This window comes from Nicrophorus vespilloides, unplaced genomic scaffold (assembly GCF_001412225.1).
Source record: "Nicrophorus vespilloides isolate i.1.1-1 unplaced genomic scaffold, Nicve_v1.0, whole genome shotgun sequence".
Lineage (NCBI taxonomy): Eukaryota > Metazoa > Arthropoda > Insecta > Coleoptera > Silphidae > Nicrophorus > Nicrophorus vespilloides.
In genome coordinates, this window is record NW_017096696.1 from 67300 (window position 1) to 82214 (window position 14915).

Sequence of the window (14915 nt, forward strand, 5' to 3'; positions counted from 1 at the left end):
CTGAACCTTCATCCTCCATTCCGTAAATTGTTCTTTATTTTTTGACTGTTTGGAATTTGTCACTTCTATATGCCACCCTACTAGGTCTCCATGGGAATGTTTAATCGATTTTATGTTGATAGGGCCACTACTATTTTTACTTTTCTCGACAAAATTCCCTTCTGACAAAGACAATGCCTTCTTATTTGGTATGCAATACTACCTCCTACAATCACACGGATTATAACAAGCCGATTTCCGTGCATAAGAGTACTGATTACAGGACTTCCAGCGGTACTAATCACAGATTCATTGCACCATACCCACAAGATTTTGACGCCGTAAGAACTTTATATTTATTTCTTCACATTAATTAAATACAATAATCTATTTAGAGAGTCAAAACGACAACAAAATCCGTTCAGAATCCAGTTTTCAAGGATGATTTTTATGTTTCCGATTATGGGAAGAACTACCTTGCTAAAAAATCCGTTAAGGATCCTTTGGATTTGCAAGTGCCAACCAATTTTTGGAAAGTTCACTATTTTCGAGATATTCAAGAGAAGGTTGTGTACGGAGTCAAAAGATGTTATTGATTTTTAATCGTATTATTTATTAGTTAACGCAAGATCCTCCTCGTCCGATTGCGACAAAGAAATCCGTAACTCAGGAAGATTATGACAGAAAATTTGCTAAATATGAAAGTCGTTCGGTTTTTCCACCTAATCCTTACAAATACTGCGAACTGAGGAATTACGGAAAAGACGAGCAACCCCCTTTGAGACCAGAAGAGAATGGATTCATGAAGAACTGCGATATTTATTTTACAACTAGTAGAGCGTCATTTGTACCGTATGATCAAATTAAACAGAACGGAATCGCGAAGAAAGACATCATTACGTTCTACGATGGATCAGGAGTACCTAGAGGGGTTTGTTTTTGTTTTTAATGTTGAACACATTAAGATATATATTTTTAGAGCAAAGGTTACGGTCCTAAAAATGATATTCATATTGGACCTTTCAATGCCAGACGGGAACCTCCTATTTTGAGGAAAAAAAAGTTACCTCTTCACAGCGAAACCATCCCCCATAGGCGAGTCATTTATATTTATTTGTTAATCCGAATTATTAATTGATATTAAAGGTCCTATTTATCTGAAGCGAAAGAGGAATTCTGCAATCAGACCTATTCTGTATTTCATCCGTATTTGTTCGAAAATGGAGTTGATTATAAAGCAGTTTTGGCCGATGCGACTGCTTGGCAAACCATGGCTGCACCAGGAATGTACTGCACGGAAAGTTGCCATTTGGGAACTGGCTGGCCTGTCAGATCGGTAATAGAGTTAAAGAAACCCAAGAAACTGATTACACATAACATTCCACCATTCGAATATCGATGTACCCTCAATTAATACACATATATTTGTATTGTATCGAATTTATGCATTAGATGCAGTTGTCGTGAATAACAGAATATACTGTTTTTCATGTTGTGTATCTGCAATTTGGAAATAAACAATGAATAGTATTCGCGTGAATACTTTGGACGCGTTCCAAACGATTCGCGTGGCTTCGTTTCATTATGATTTTAAAATTTATTTCGCCTCCTTTAAATAATTCAGGTAAATATTGCCGATGCTGAGGCGAAACGAGACCGTAAATTGTTTATAGAAATCGATATGGTAAAAGTTCATTGGCATTGGGATGAGGTCTGTGCGTCGTGGTCTGACGTAGAGGCGGGGGACGGTGAAGAGGGGATGTTCGAGGGGCCATAAAAATGGCTAGGGTGTGCTGCGAGCCCAGACATCCAGGGGTCAGAGACTCGGAATTCTCACAGACGAAACTTCCGAATGAATTATTTTCCAGGCGGTTTCTGTATGTACATCGACCTCCTAAGGAATTCAAGACCCCGGCAATGTCGCGGGGGTGTTTTTGTTTTGAACGGGTGCCGACCAATCGGAGTGCTCGTAAACAAAACGGTGTTACGTGATTCGCCGCTGCCAGCGCGGCCATCCAAGGTCGTTCGTCTACTACCAGTTTCGCTGAAATCGACTGAGACTTCGGTGATGTAGTTGTCTTATAAATGATCAGAGTGTTGCTGAACTAAGGCTGGTCGTGATTCGGATTGTTTATAATGAGTTATGCGCCCAGGAATAAATTCGAGGTAAGTCCTTTCTACGTATTCTACGTTTTTCGCGTTCCTCCTGCCTTCCAAACTGAGAATTTCCTGCTACAATAAGTTTTGATTGAAAACAGCTGATTTTAAAACGTCAAATAATGCGTCGTGTATTTTGTTTGCATCAACCATAGTCGGCTGTTTCGCGTTCCTCGCCACCACTAAATACGCATTTTTCCATTCGAATTCCGATTCTCAAGAGAATAACAAAGAAAATAGAAAAAATAGACGTATTCCGAATTAAACGTAGCCTTCGTCACTGCATCCTTTGTTGTTCAATTACTATCCTTCCAAAACACATTTGCCCACATTTTTCTAATATTTACCTCCATTTTAAATTCATAGCATATCCTTTGTTGTTGTTTTAATTGAAAACGTCAATAATATCCTTATCACCAAGTATTGGTTTATACATAAAGTGATAAAGGTGATTAGTAGAATTAGCAATATTCATAAAAACAACTTTAACCTTGCAACGTCTTTTGTGAGTGTACTGCATACTTTTCAGTTAACAAAGGCCTTTGCAGAAGATGAAGCCCTCATTAACAAGAAACTCCCAAAGGAACTGCATCTGCGTATATTTTCTTACTTGGATGTCATATCCTTGTGTCGCTGTGCTCAAGTATCAAAGGCCTGGAATGTCTTAGCACTGGATGGTTCAAACTGGCAGAGAATTGATTTATTTCATTTCCAAAAAGATGTAGAGGTGATAATTCTATTTAATTATTACTCCATTCTCATTAACAACATTATTAATTGATTTACATTTGAATTAGGGTCCAATTATTGAAAACATATCCAGAAGATGTGGTGGATTCTTGAGGCAGCTTTCCTTGAGGGGATGCCAGTCCATATTGGACACATCAATTAAGACATTGGCTCTGCTATGTCCAAACATTGAGGATTTGAATTTGAATGATTGTAAGAAATTGACAGACACCACCTGCCATGCATTATCAAGGCACTGCTCCAAGCTGCAGAAGCTGAATTTAGATGGTGTTGCTGGGATAACGGATTTATCTCTAAAGAATTTAAGTGAAGGTTGCCCACAGCTGACATTCATCAACATAAGTTGGTGTAGTAACATTACAGAAAATGGGGTTGAGGCTCTGGCAAGGAGCTGCCCAAAGCTGAAGAACTTCATTAGCAAAGGTTGCAAACAGGTCACTTCAAAAGCAGTGGGCTGTCTGGCCAAGTACTGTCCTCAATTAGAAGTTGTAAATTTGAAAGGATGCTGTGTAAGTAAATTTTTTTTTAGCAATTCCTACATTAATATTCATTCTGGTCAAAACATACTACGTTTTTCTACTCTATATACATATAATTTTGCGATCCCGTTTTGAGGCGTTGATTATTTTAAGTTTTCACTTGTCGTCATATTTTCTTTTAGTTTACCTTTTGTTCTTATCTGTATAGAACGTAAGGGACGATGCGGTGCAACGGCTGGCGGAAAAATGCAGGAAACTGCATTATTTATGTCTATCCGATTGTTCTCAATTAACAGATGCTTCGTTGATTGCGATTGCCCATCAATGCCGGTTCCTGTCCACCCTGGAGGTGGCTAGCTGCTCTCAATTTACCGACACAGGATTTCAAGCTTTGGCCAAAGTATGGGATGTTTACTGTTGTGTCCTTTGTTATAATTAATTTTCTCATGTTCATGTTTAAAGAGCTGTTGTTATCTCGAAAAAATGGATCTGGACGAATGCATTTTAATTACTGATACTACTCTGATGCAATTGGCCACCGGCTGCCCGAGGATAGAATATTTGGTAAGCGCATTGAGATTATTCCAATTTCACTGTTTTCTCTTTTCAGCACTTATTCAAAATTTTACTTATATAAATCTTTTATAATCGTTTATAATATAAAACTGCAATGACATAAAAATAAATAAATAAATAACTTAATATTTATAATTTGCATTAATGTGAAATAATAATAATAGTACAGTCAAAAAGACCTATGGTCAATAACTCTTTTTTACAGTTAATTCTTTTTCTTTTAATATGATTATATTTCAATAATAATATTTATTATTTATAATAATCATATTTAATGCAACATTTACATCCATAATTAAAAACAAATAAAAGTTTGTAATACAAATTTGCTGTTGACTATAGTAAAGCAACATTTTGTCTAACTTTAAATAAATCAGCACATCAGTTAATTAAATGATTGTTTCTTGTTGAAATATTAATCATTAATGACACTTTTATGACACCTAAATTCTATTGGTAATTAACATTAATTTCTAGAGAAATTATTGTAATACATTTAAATTTAACTTAGAATATTTTAATAACTATTTTAAATTATAATTGTTTTTACTCCCGCGTTTCAATCTACAAACATTCTATTGGACACGTTTTTCTTTGTAATTAGCTCCCATCTGAGAGAGCGCCTCTACATTTAGTTGCGATAGATATCCGGATACGACAAAAGCGAAGCCTAGGCCGAGGACTCTGCAAAACCAGTCGGCCATGAAGGATTCACGAGTCTAAAACTTCGGCCTGGTATCTCTTGACTCGATTTTCAAATATTTTATTGTGTTTTGAGAACATTTGGTTGCCTATTAAAATATGTTTTACAATTTTATAAAAAGTAATAATATATAAAACTTATACACAAGAAAGCGATAGTATGCAAGATATAATGGGAATTAATATTATTTGAATTTCAAGAGCTTGCAAATGTCTTTTGCTAAATCAATATGTAAATATTTAATTATTATATAATTATCTGATGAATGTATTGCGATAAATACCGATGTTTTTGTTAACTGAAAATAATTATGACATGGAATAACCATACTGCAATTTTAAGAATATAATCATTTTACGAAAATATACTGGTGTCATTGATTTATCATAAAATCATTTTGGTTTCATATAAAAAGTTCTACACTCGAAACTCAGGATATATGCAATATTCTCATTAACTTTAAATATCTATGTAAATGCCATTGTAAGTGCCATTCAATATCTATTCATTGTCATTTGTTTTTGTGATTTCGCGCTAAATAGAAATATTTCCAAAAGAGTCACATTTTGATTATTTATTTATATAATCAATATGGACATAATTTTAAATATTACAATTTGCTTTGCAACATAATGAAACATATAACATACAACATATAACGTACGACGTCTGCGATATTCATAACTCATAAGAATTTCGGTTTTATTGTAAAAACTATCAATATTACTGATTTTTTGTTATAGTAATAAAACAATTACTATAACAAAAAATCAAATCAAAAAGAAGATGTTAATTTTGTTACGTTATTGGCTTAAATTCCCGGGCAAAAAGACTTATGGTCAATAGCCTTTTGCAGCAGTTTAATTTAATTTTTGTTATTATGTTATTGTATTGAGTTTATATTTTGGCGATTTATTGTTGCAATAAATATTATTATTTAATTAAATAGAAAAGTATTGAATTTATTCTGATGTTTTTTGTTTTTTTAGACATTGTCGCACTGCGAATTGATAACGGACGAAGGAATTCGTCATTTGTCGATGTCACCATGCGCCGCCGAAAATTTAACAGTGCTCGAACTGGACAATTGTCCGTTGATCACGGATGCCTCATTGGAACACCTAACATCATGTCACAATTTGCAAAGAGTCGAGCTTTACGATTGCCAATTGATCACCAGGATGGGAATCAAGAGATTGAGGGTACGTTCTATCATCGGTTTAGCATCAGACAAATTTCAAATTTATTTTACAGAACCATCTTCCTAACATCAAAGTGCATGCTTACTTTGCACCCGTCACACCTCCACCATCAGCGGGAGGCTCAAGACAGAAGTACTGCAGGTGCTGTGTGATTATATGAGAGGACGGGCCTCAGGATCCCCCATTACCACCGTAAATACTATGTGTTCAGCACGCTTAAGGCAAACACACCGTACCATAATATATATTTAAAGAAAAAAAAGAAATGATATAAAACTGCTAACGTTTTAGTTTCTATTTTAAAATTTAAGTACTTAAATGATAAGTAATGAATAGCAGACGATTGTTGTTACGAGTTCATCTGATTTTTAATATTTTTTTGGGGTGTTTGGGCGACAATAGGAATCTTAAAATCGTGCTCAATAGAATACTTAGTAGTACTTTTAATTTTATTTTGCTACGTTCCAGTACGAAAAAGAATTCTTAGGTGAAATGGGGCCAGTCTCGAGGCTCGAATACCATTCTCTAGATGTGTTAAACTTAAATTGCAAATGAATTGGATGGATGAGACATTAGCGTTTTGTAGATGTATGCGGCAAAGGTATTTGCAATCCGGAATTGATCCCTGAGCGTTGTTTTATTTCCTTTCGAAAATAACTTTGCCGCATTCGGTCCGAGTCTTCACGTAGATTCCATTCGCGATTTGAAGATAAACATAAAAAACAACTTTGTAATAATATCGTAGTGCATGACATTGTAAGTCTTTAACTGTTTTACAATCTACAAACATTTTAAACCCTGTTATAATATGCGTATATAATATTTTACATTGAACATAAAATAAGATGATGGAAGGAATGATCAAACCGATGTTATCGAATGGCAGGTCATTTGCCAACACTTGGTTCTCTCTCATCGCTCCACAGTGCCATTTAATGTCTTTACGTGCGTTTTGTTTGGTAAAATGTGTGATAATAATGTTTTTTTTTTAATTTGGAAAAACGATGAGTTCGAACGAAAAATAAATTTTTATTAATTAAAATAAACATACACAAAACTTGATGAGAAAATTTATAGAATAGGTGATAGCTTTATGAAATAGAAGTCTAGACCAAAAAAAAAAAGAAATTTAAGTAAAACAAAATTGACAGTTTCGATTAAATCCCTTTTAATTTGATTTCCATTGTTACACCTCAATGCCTGTGATACAAAAGTGAAAAAAAAAATAAATAAATAAAATACAAAAAAAAGAGAAAAGATGATATACATTTTATGACAAGTTAGTTCCATTGGGACTGCCCGGACGAGATTGCTCTGGAAATTAGAGGAAAGATCACCATCGAGGATTCAATGGAGAGTTTTTAAGAGAGAGTTATGCTGGACAATCAACAAGATTTACTTCTTTCCAGAGCGACCCGTCCCCCAAGGAAAACTATTCCTTTCACATTCGAACGGATATTGCGCGCTCATGGCATACGCAAAATAAAAAAGGAAACGAAAAAAAAAAGAGATTAATAATATATTTAATTTATTTTGCATATTGATGTATATTTTTGTAACGCGAAAACGAACTTGGTTCGAAAATGTTGTTATTTTCATTTCAATTAACTTTTAATTTATTTAAAAAAAAACTATTTCAAAATAAATGTCTACGTATTTGTGCAGAACGATGAACACATTAAAATTAGTGAGCTTGCTTGAAAAAAAACTTTAGATTTAGTACAGTTCGATGTATTTTCTGTGGAAAAGTATAATTGCGAAGAGGAGTAACGTATTATGCGCCTTGTATTTTGTAATATTATCGTTGTTTACATATTTGTTTCGTGCAGATGTTGATGTTGTTCATGAAAATCAAAATGTTTTTGTTGTTTTTCTCTCTATTTCTTTCGTTAGGATTTCGAGAAATGTAATGACATTTGCTTAATGTCTGATTTTATTTTGGGCGCAATCGAAGATGCATAACTATCCTTAACGTTAAGAACTTTATTATCGATTGCTATTAAAAAAAGTCTTTGATAGAATTTAATATATTTTTGTATCTACTAAATTGTACGAGTATCTTTGGTATGTGTTTATTTAAATGTAGTCCTATTATAAATATAAATTACCATTTTATACATAATATATAAATACATATAATTATAAATACATTTATATTGAATAAATTTAAAACAATGTAAAATTTAATAATTATAATATAAATATTTTATTTTTTAAATTTAGCTTTTGCGTTCTGGTCTTCGGCAATGGTTTTACACGAGATGTTTTTATTTTCTTCTCATATTTGTTTCATTTTTATAGTTTATCGAATCCCATCTCGATTTGCGTATAAGTTATTTAATTTTATTTTATTCAAAGACTGAGCACTAATTTATATAGGACATATAACGGGAAAAAATGTAAACATGTATGTGCATTTTTTATCACAATAAAGTGTAAAATTAATGTTGTTTTTTTTTTAATTTCTACCCAAAACACCTATTTCCTAAATAAGCTAATCGTTTTAATACAACAGCATTTCTCAAGATGTAATTAACATTGGATCGCTCAAAATTTTTAATACTTCGCGAAATGTCAGGTGTCTTGTGTTAATTAGGTCGCAGTGCGACTGCACATAATTAAGTTGAATACTGAGGCAAAAAAGGTTGAGAAATGTTGGTCTACAATAATAAAAAAATTCTTAATTTTAAAAAAAGATAAATCTATTTAATTAAAAATTGTTTCAACTTTTATTTTTATATTAATTTTATAATATATTCCATTATAATATTTAGTATGTTATTTCTCTCGACGTTGAAAATTTTATGAAAAGATTTCATCTAATTTTGTTTTGTTTATAAAAAATGTATTAAGTAGGTCCATAGCCTTTTGTATGTAGTTATACAATAAATTTTGTTTTTTATATATTGTATTAACAATTTTTTTTAATGTCAGATTGTTAACCAGTAATTAACCGGTTAATTAACTGCTACTTTTTTAAGCCATTTCTGTAGTGTATTTAAATTTTCTTGCAGATACTGGTGATGAATTATAATTCGATGCGAAGATTGCGGTATCATCAGAGTTTTAGGAATGTTTGTGAATAGAATGTAAAGCATAAGTCCTATATTCGTCTTCTGTTTGAAAACATTTTATCCTGCATATATAATTTTATTTATTTATGTTGTATAGTAGACGTAGGTTCTATACTTGCTTGTGATATGTATTAAGTACCTGGATGTTGTAATATTGCAATGTTATAGATTTTATTACAATTCGATAAACTTAACTAGTCTTTAAAGAGTTATTATCTATCAAGGTGATTAATAAAGGAAATTCAAATTAAAGTGTTTTTAAAATTTGCTGAAATCTTTGCGTTATTAATTTTCACAATATAAATGATAGTAGCTTATCAATCTATGTTTTTTTTTTCTTTTTGTGGAAAATTGTTAACAAAATTCTAATGGCTTACAATACCGAAAATTCGAAACATCAGTGAGTGGAAGATTTTCAACGTAACTCTATTTTTCAACAGATTATCAAGTTTTAGTAGATTTGATTATCAAGATAAAAGTAGACAAAAATAGTAATATAACTTAATTTGATTATTTAATTACATGGAGCATGCATAACATTAATGACTGTATTTCTCTGAGTTTTTATTCAAAACCATAAAGAATTTTTCACACGTCATCTGTGTACAATTACAAATCTACATAAGCGTCTGAGCAAATATTTCTCGTTGAAATTTGAGTGAATATTTTTTTACCAAGAACAACATAAAACGAAAAAAAGGCACTTATTTTTTGTTTGCAAAGTAGCAAATAACGCAAATTTAATCTATCATATAAGAGTGAAGATTTGCTCTAGATAGAACACTACCTAAAATAATTTAATGTGAAACACGATGCGAGGTAAGGATATTTTTGTCTTATAATATTGTTTGTAATTTTAGCATATATATTATTTTTCATTTTCTTTGTTAACAGGTTATTTAATAATTTCGCTTTTGATATCGCTCAGTGTTATCACGATTGAAGCCTTTCCGAGACGTAAGTTTATCTGTTATATCAAGAATAGTAAGTTTGATTTTTTTTGTTTTTATTTTTTTAGAATCTTGTGATCAAAATGGAGAGTTTCCACATGAGAATGATTGTAGTAAATACTATATTTGTGTTCAGAATATGAAGAAGGTTCTGCAGTGTGAGGATGATAAGCATTTTAGCATGAAAACTAAAAATTGCGAAGATCCAAAACGTGTTGGTTGTATAGATGGATTATACGCAGAAGCGGAACATCCTGATACATTGGAAGAGGTTGAGGATGAAGAGGGCGAAATAGGTTGTGAGCATGTCACACATTCACCTTCAGTGGTTACGAAACCATCTGAACCAACCATCTCTGAAATAGTACCAGAAGCGACAGAATCTGTACCAGAACCAACTGAAAATGTATCAGAAATAACTGAATCTATCCCAGAAGCAACTGAAATTATATCAGTTCAACCTGAGACCGAACCAACAGAAACAAATTCATCTGAAGAAGTAACAGAATCTTCGAAACCAACAGAAATTAATCCTACAGAATCTGAAACTGAAGAAGTAACTGAGTCCTCAAAACCAACTGAACTTAATACAGCAGAAACTGGACTAACAGAACCGGAGATTAAACCAACTGTATCTCTAACCGTAAAACCAACAGAATCGGGAGAAACTGAGAGTTGTGGATCCGAAGAATACGTTGATTTTGAATGTCCCAACGAGACTAAGGATACACGGTTATATTCGCATCCGGACGATTGTAAAAAATTCATTATTTGCGTATGGGGAAGACTGCTGGTGATTCGTTGCACGAATGGCACTCATTTTAATCCAGAAATTAACGATTGCGATCTTTCATTCAATGCTAAATGTGATTCTTCAGCGGTGAATCCATCGGACGAAACTACTACTTCTCAACCAGAAATAGAGACTACAACCATCGAGTCAGAAATAACTACAGTGAAAGAAGAGAACGTAATTAGTATTTGTCAGTTAAATGTTGAAGAATTGTTGGCACATCCCAACAATTGTGCGAAATTTATCAGTTGCACTGGTGGACAACCGGTGGAAATGGATTGTCCTCAAGATTTGCATTTTAATAAGGAAAAGAAGGAATGCGATTATCAATGGGAGGCGGGATGTGATACTAATGTAATTTCAGAGATACCATCAGAAGAAGTTACCAAATCAAGTGCAGCAGATGTTGAGTGTCCGAGTGATATGGATGAATTGTATTTACTACCACATCTGAAGGATTGCAGTAAATTCATTTCCTGTGTATGGAGAAAACCCATTGTGATGGATTGTCCTGCAGGACTTCATTTCAATCCAAAATTGAGGGTTTGCGATTGGCCCATCGTAGCTAGATGTAACGCAGTACAATCCTCTTCAACATCCAAACCAGAAGTAACAACAAAACCTGAAGCATCTACCAATAAACAACCCAATGAATCAAATCATATTATACAATGTAGAAAACAGATGGATTTCTTGCAGCTGGTACCGCATCCAAGCAATTGCGGTAAGTTTTTCTCGTGCGTTTGGGGAAAGGCAATCGAAATGGATTGTCCTCATGGTCTTCACTTTAATACTAACTTAATGATATGCGACTGGATCTCAAATGCTGGCTGTAAAATATCTAAAAGCGTAACTGACGATTAGCAAAATGACAAAAAAAAAATGTTTAATCTTTACATTTAGATTATAAAATATGATATAAATGTATCCAATGAGATGTGATCATTGATGTTTGGAACACTTAAAACAAATTCAAAAAAATATATATATATAAAAATTGCACAAATCATTAAATTTTATCACCCAACAATCTCGTCTTTAATAAAGAATAATGAAGTTCATATAAAAAAGTTAATTGAATAGATTAATACAAGTAGATTTTTAAGGGGATTAACGATTTGATAAAAAAATAATACGATAAACTCTAATCAATTCATTTATCTCTTTATTTATATATAAATTTACGATGAATATGATATTTACAATCATTTCACTTTTGAAAAGTATTGATCGAAAATCGGCACTATGAGAGGTACGTGTTTTTTATTTGTTTATTTTTTTGAATATAACCGATTGTGTAATTAAATGGCAATTTTCATTATATTTAATATAATTTTTACAGTGTTTATCCTGGTATTGGCCTGCATACATGCCATATCTGCACTTACGTTTAATTGCGAAGAGAATGCTTTAATTTCTTCACCTTATCAATGCGGAGAATACTATGTTTGCATCAATGGAAAATTGGAGTTAATGAAGTGTCCATCGGATTTACATTTTAATTCGATTATGAAGGCATGCGATTATCCATCGGATGCTGGTTGTGATTTTGAAGTGAACAAGAAGAAGCATAGCAATGAAAATGATCACAAATATAGCGATGAATCTGGTAAGCATAGTACAGAAACGGAAGATAGCAATGAGTCAGGCAAACATAGTCATGAAATTAAAGGTAGTCATGAGAGTGGTTCCAAGCATTGTAATGAGTCAGGAAAGCATAGTCATGAAAGTAAAGCTAGTGATGAGAGTGGTTCTAAACATACAAGCATAGTAATAAGTCAGGAAAGCATAGTCATTAAAGTAAAAGTAGTCATGAGAGTGGTTCTAAGCATAGCAATGAGTCAGGAAAGCATAGTCATGAAAGTAAAGTAGTCATGAAGTGGTTCAAACATAGTAATGAGTCAGGAAAGCATAGTCATGAAAGTAAATGGTAGTATGAGAGTGGTTCAAACATAGTAATGAGTCAGGAAAGCATAGTCATGAAAGTAATGGTAGCCATGGAAGTGTTCTAAGCATAGCAATGAGTCAGGAAAGCATAGTCATGAAAGTAATGGTAGCCATGAAAGTGGTTCCAAACATAGTAATGAGTCAGGGCACAGTCATGAAAATAGTAAGGAATCAAGCAAAAGTCATTCAAATGAATCATCCGAATCTTCTGAATCCAGTGGATCCGGCGAATCAGCTGAATCCACCAAACCAACCAAACCAACAAAAGCACCTAAACCCTCCAAGCCTACGAAAGCTCCAAAACCAACGAAAGCTCCAAAACCAACGAAAGCTCCCAAACCAACAAGAACACCTAAACCAACAAAAGAACCTAAACCTACAACATCAATTCAGCCGGAAATCACCACAGGAATTATTTCTGAAACGGAAATTACTACAATTCCAACAGAAACCAAACCCCAAACAACATTGACAACACCAAAGACCACATCTGAATCCGAACCTGCAACTGATCCCGAAACCGAAACATCTACATCCATTGTCACTCAATCTTCTACAGATATAACTCAAAGTGTTACTTTACCAGGTTCAACAGTTCCAAATGAAATTCAATGTCCGTCTACCAACGAAGGCGAGGCGACACTTCTACCACATCCAAACGATTGTGGAAAATACATTGTTTGCGATTGGGGACAACCAATTGAAATGCCATGCCCAGCTGGTCTACATTTCAATCCAGTATTGAAAGTATGTGATTGGCCCGAAGATGCTAGTTGTGAATCTGGAAGTGGCAATCAATCCACAACACCATCTGAATCCGAACCTGCAACTGATCCTGAAACCGAAGCACCAACGTCAATTATCACTCAATCTTCTACAGGTTTAACTCAAACTGTTACTTCACCAGGTTCAACAGCTCCTACTGAAATTCAATGTCCGTCTACCAACGAAGGAGAAGCGACACTTCTACCACATCCAAACGACTGTGGAAAATACATTGTTTGCGATTGGGGACAGCCAATTGAAATGCCATGCCCAGCTGGTTTACACTTCAATCCAGTTTTAAAAGTCTGCGATTGGCCAAAAGATGCTGGTTGTGAATCTGGAAATGGTCATCAGTCCACTGAAAACCCAAAACCAAATGAGAACGTTACCCAACAACCAGGAGAAAATGGCACCGAATCTACTGAAACTCCAAAACCAAATGAAAACGTGACTCAACAACCAGGTGGAGGAATATGCCCACATACCAATGAAGAATATGCCACACTTCTTCCACATCCAACTGATTGTGGAAAATACATCGCTTGTGATTGGGGACAACCAATTGAAATGCCATGCCCAGCTGGTTTACACTTCAATCCAGTTTTGAAAGTCTGTGATTGGCCAGAAGATGCTGGATGTGAATCAGGAAATGGTAATGAGTCCACTGAAAACCCAAAACCAACTGAGAACGTCACCCAACAACCAGGAGAAAATGGCACCGAATCTACTGAAACTCCAAAACCAACTGAAAACGTGACTCAACAACCAGGTGGAGGAATTTGCCCACCAACCAATGGAGAATATGCCACGCTTCTTCCACATCCCGTTGAATGTGGAAAATACATTGTGTGCGACTGGGGAAATGCAATTGAAATGTTCTGTCCAAAAGGTTTGCATTTCAATTCAGCCTTGAAGGTGTGCGATTGGCCTCTTCGTGCTAACTGTCGATTGGAATTGTAATCGTGTTTTATATTGCATTAGTATTCAAGTTTTAAAATTAGAAGTGTACTTGTAAAAAATCCTTGTAAATATTTGAGTATTGTTTAATTAATAAAAGAAATAATGTCATTGCATAATGTTATATATTTCATGTTTTATTTTATCAAACGCCGATAAAAATCATGTACATTTTTTATATCAGTAAAAATCTCCATTTATCTCCAAACATGTGAACCTATAAAAAGTGGCAAATTTTGTTTTGGGATTATGTTGTTAATACCGCGTCAATCAAAATGATTAAGGGTAAGTGGTGTTATTACTTAATAATTAGTACAGTTCTTTATTATTGTTTGTACATTTTTTTTGTGTAGGAATTATAATAATTTTGGCATGTATGCAAGCCATATATGCTTTTCAACCAGAATGTGAAAATCACGCTTACGGCATTGGTGCAAATAGTTGCACAAGATTTTACGTGTGCGTGATGTCGAGGATTGTGAAAATGGAATGTCCGGATCAGAAACATTTTGATGTTAAATTAGGAAAATGCGTTTTACCGGAAGAAAGCGATTGTCAAGCGAAAGCGGACTTCATCGGTGGT

The 14915-nt window shown here is 33.8% G+C and overlaps 4 protein-coding genes across 4 annotated transcripts in view; all 4 read left to right on the forward strand.

Moving 5' to 3' along the window:
- The first annotated feature begins 173 nt into the window (after positions 1–173).
- LOC108557912 lies at positions 174–1393 on the forward strand. The gene is made up of 5 exons (XM_017914625.1): positions 174–320; positions 375–545; positions 599–910; positions 959–1074; positions 1126–1393. The coding sequence occupies exons 1-5, from the start codon at positions 174–176 to the stop codon at positions 1391–1393; spliced, it is 1014 nt and encodes a 337-aa protein (XP_017770114.1).
- Positions 1394–2008: 615 nt separating this feature from the next.
- On the forward strand, positions 2009–7371 carry LOC108557933 (F-box/LRR-repeat protein 20). The gene is made up of 7 exons (XM_017914677.1): positions 2009–2145; positions 2666–2863; positions 2934–3395; positions 3574–3765; positions 3828–3929; positions 5634–5846; positions 5899–7371. The coding sequence occupies exons 1-7, from the start codon at positions 2116–2118 to the stop codon at positions 6004–6006; spliced, it is 1305 nt and encodes a 434-aa protein (XP_017770166.1). The 5' UTR covers positions 2009–2115; the 3' UTR covers positions 6007–7371.
- A 2327-nt stretch (positions 7372–9698) lies between these two features.
- Positions 9699–14428, forward strand: LOC108557914. Its single transcript, XM_017914626.1, has 6 exons — positions 9699–9739; positions 9815–9877; positions 9939–11495; positions 12006–12422; positions 12554–12586; positions 12660–14428. The coding sequence occupies exons 1-6, from the start codon at positions 9733–9735 to the stop codon at positions 14333–14335; spliced, it is 3753 nt and encodes a 1250-aa protein (XP_017770115.1). The 5' UTR covers positions 9699–9732; the 3' UTR covers positions 14336–14428.
- Positions 14429–14607: 179 nt separating this feature from the next.
- LOC108557915 (endochitinase-like) overlaps positions 14608–14915 on the forward strand; it is a 739-nt gene continuing 431 nt past the window's right edge. Inside the window, exons 1-2 of the mRNA XM_017914627.1 lie at positions 14608–14617; positions 14686–14913. Coding sequence (XP_017770116.1) covers positions 14608–14617; positions 14686–14913 — 238 coding nt within the window. The remainder of the gene's footprint in view (positions 14618–14685; positions 14914–14915) is intronic.

What these genes read in the sequence shown, in the direction of transcription:
- LOC108557912 (XM_017914625.1), top strand. Translation starts at nt 174, where the DNA reads ATGCCTTCTTATTTGGTATGCAATACTACCTCCTACAATCACACGGAT. An exon ending in ACCCACAAGATTTTGACGCC is followed by an intron (nt 321 to 374) that starts GTAAGAACTTTA and finishes TAATCTATTTAG; the next exon opens with AGAGTCAAAACGACAACAAA. An exon ending in GATCAGGAGTACCTAGAGGG is followed by an intron (nt 911 to 958) that starts GTTTGTTTTTGT and finishes ATATATTTTTAG; the next exon opens with AGCAAAGGTTACGGTCCTAA.
- LOC108557933 (XM_017914677.1), top strand. Translation starts at nt 2,116, where the DNA reads ATGAGTTATGCGCCCAGGAATAAATTCGAG. An exon ending in CGCCCAGGAATAAATTCGAG is followed by an intron (nt 2,146 to 2,665) that starts GTAAGTCCTTTC and finishes CATACTTTTCAG; the next exon opens with TTAACAAAGGCCTTTGCAGA. An exon ending in TAAATTTGAAAGGATGCTGT is followed by an intron (nt 3,396 to 3,573) that starts GTAAGTAAATTT and finishes TTATCTGTATAG; the next exon opens with AACGTAAGGGACGATGCGGT.
- LOC108557914 (XM_017914626.1), top strand. An exon ending in GATTGAAGCCTTTCCGAGAC is followed by an intron (nt 9,878 to 9,938) that starts GTAAGTTTATCT and finishes TTATTTTTTTAG; the next exon opens with AATCTTGTGATCAAAATGGA. An exon ending in AGGAAAGCATAGTCATGAAA is followed by an intron (nt 12,587 to 12,659) that starts GTAAATGGTAGT and finishes AGTAATGGTAGC; the next exon opens with CATGGAAGTGTTCTAAGCAT.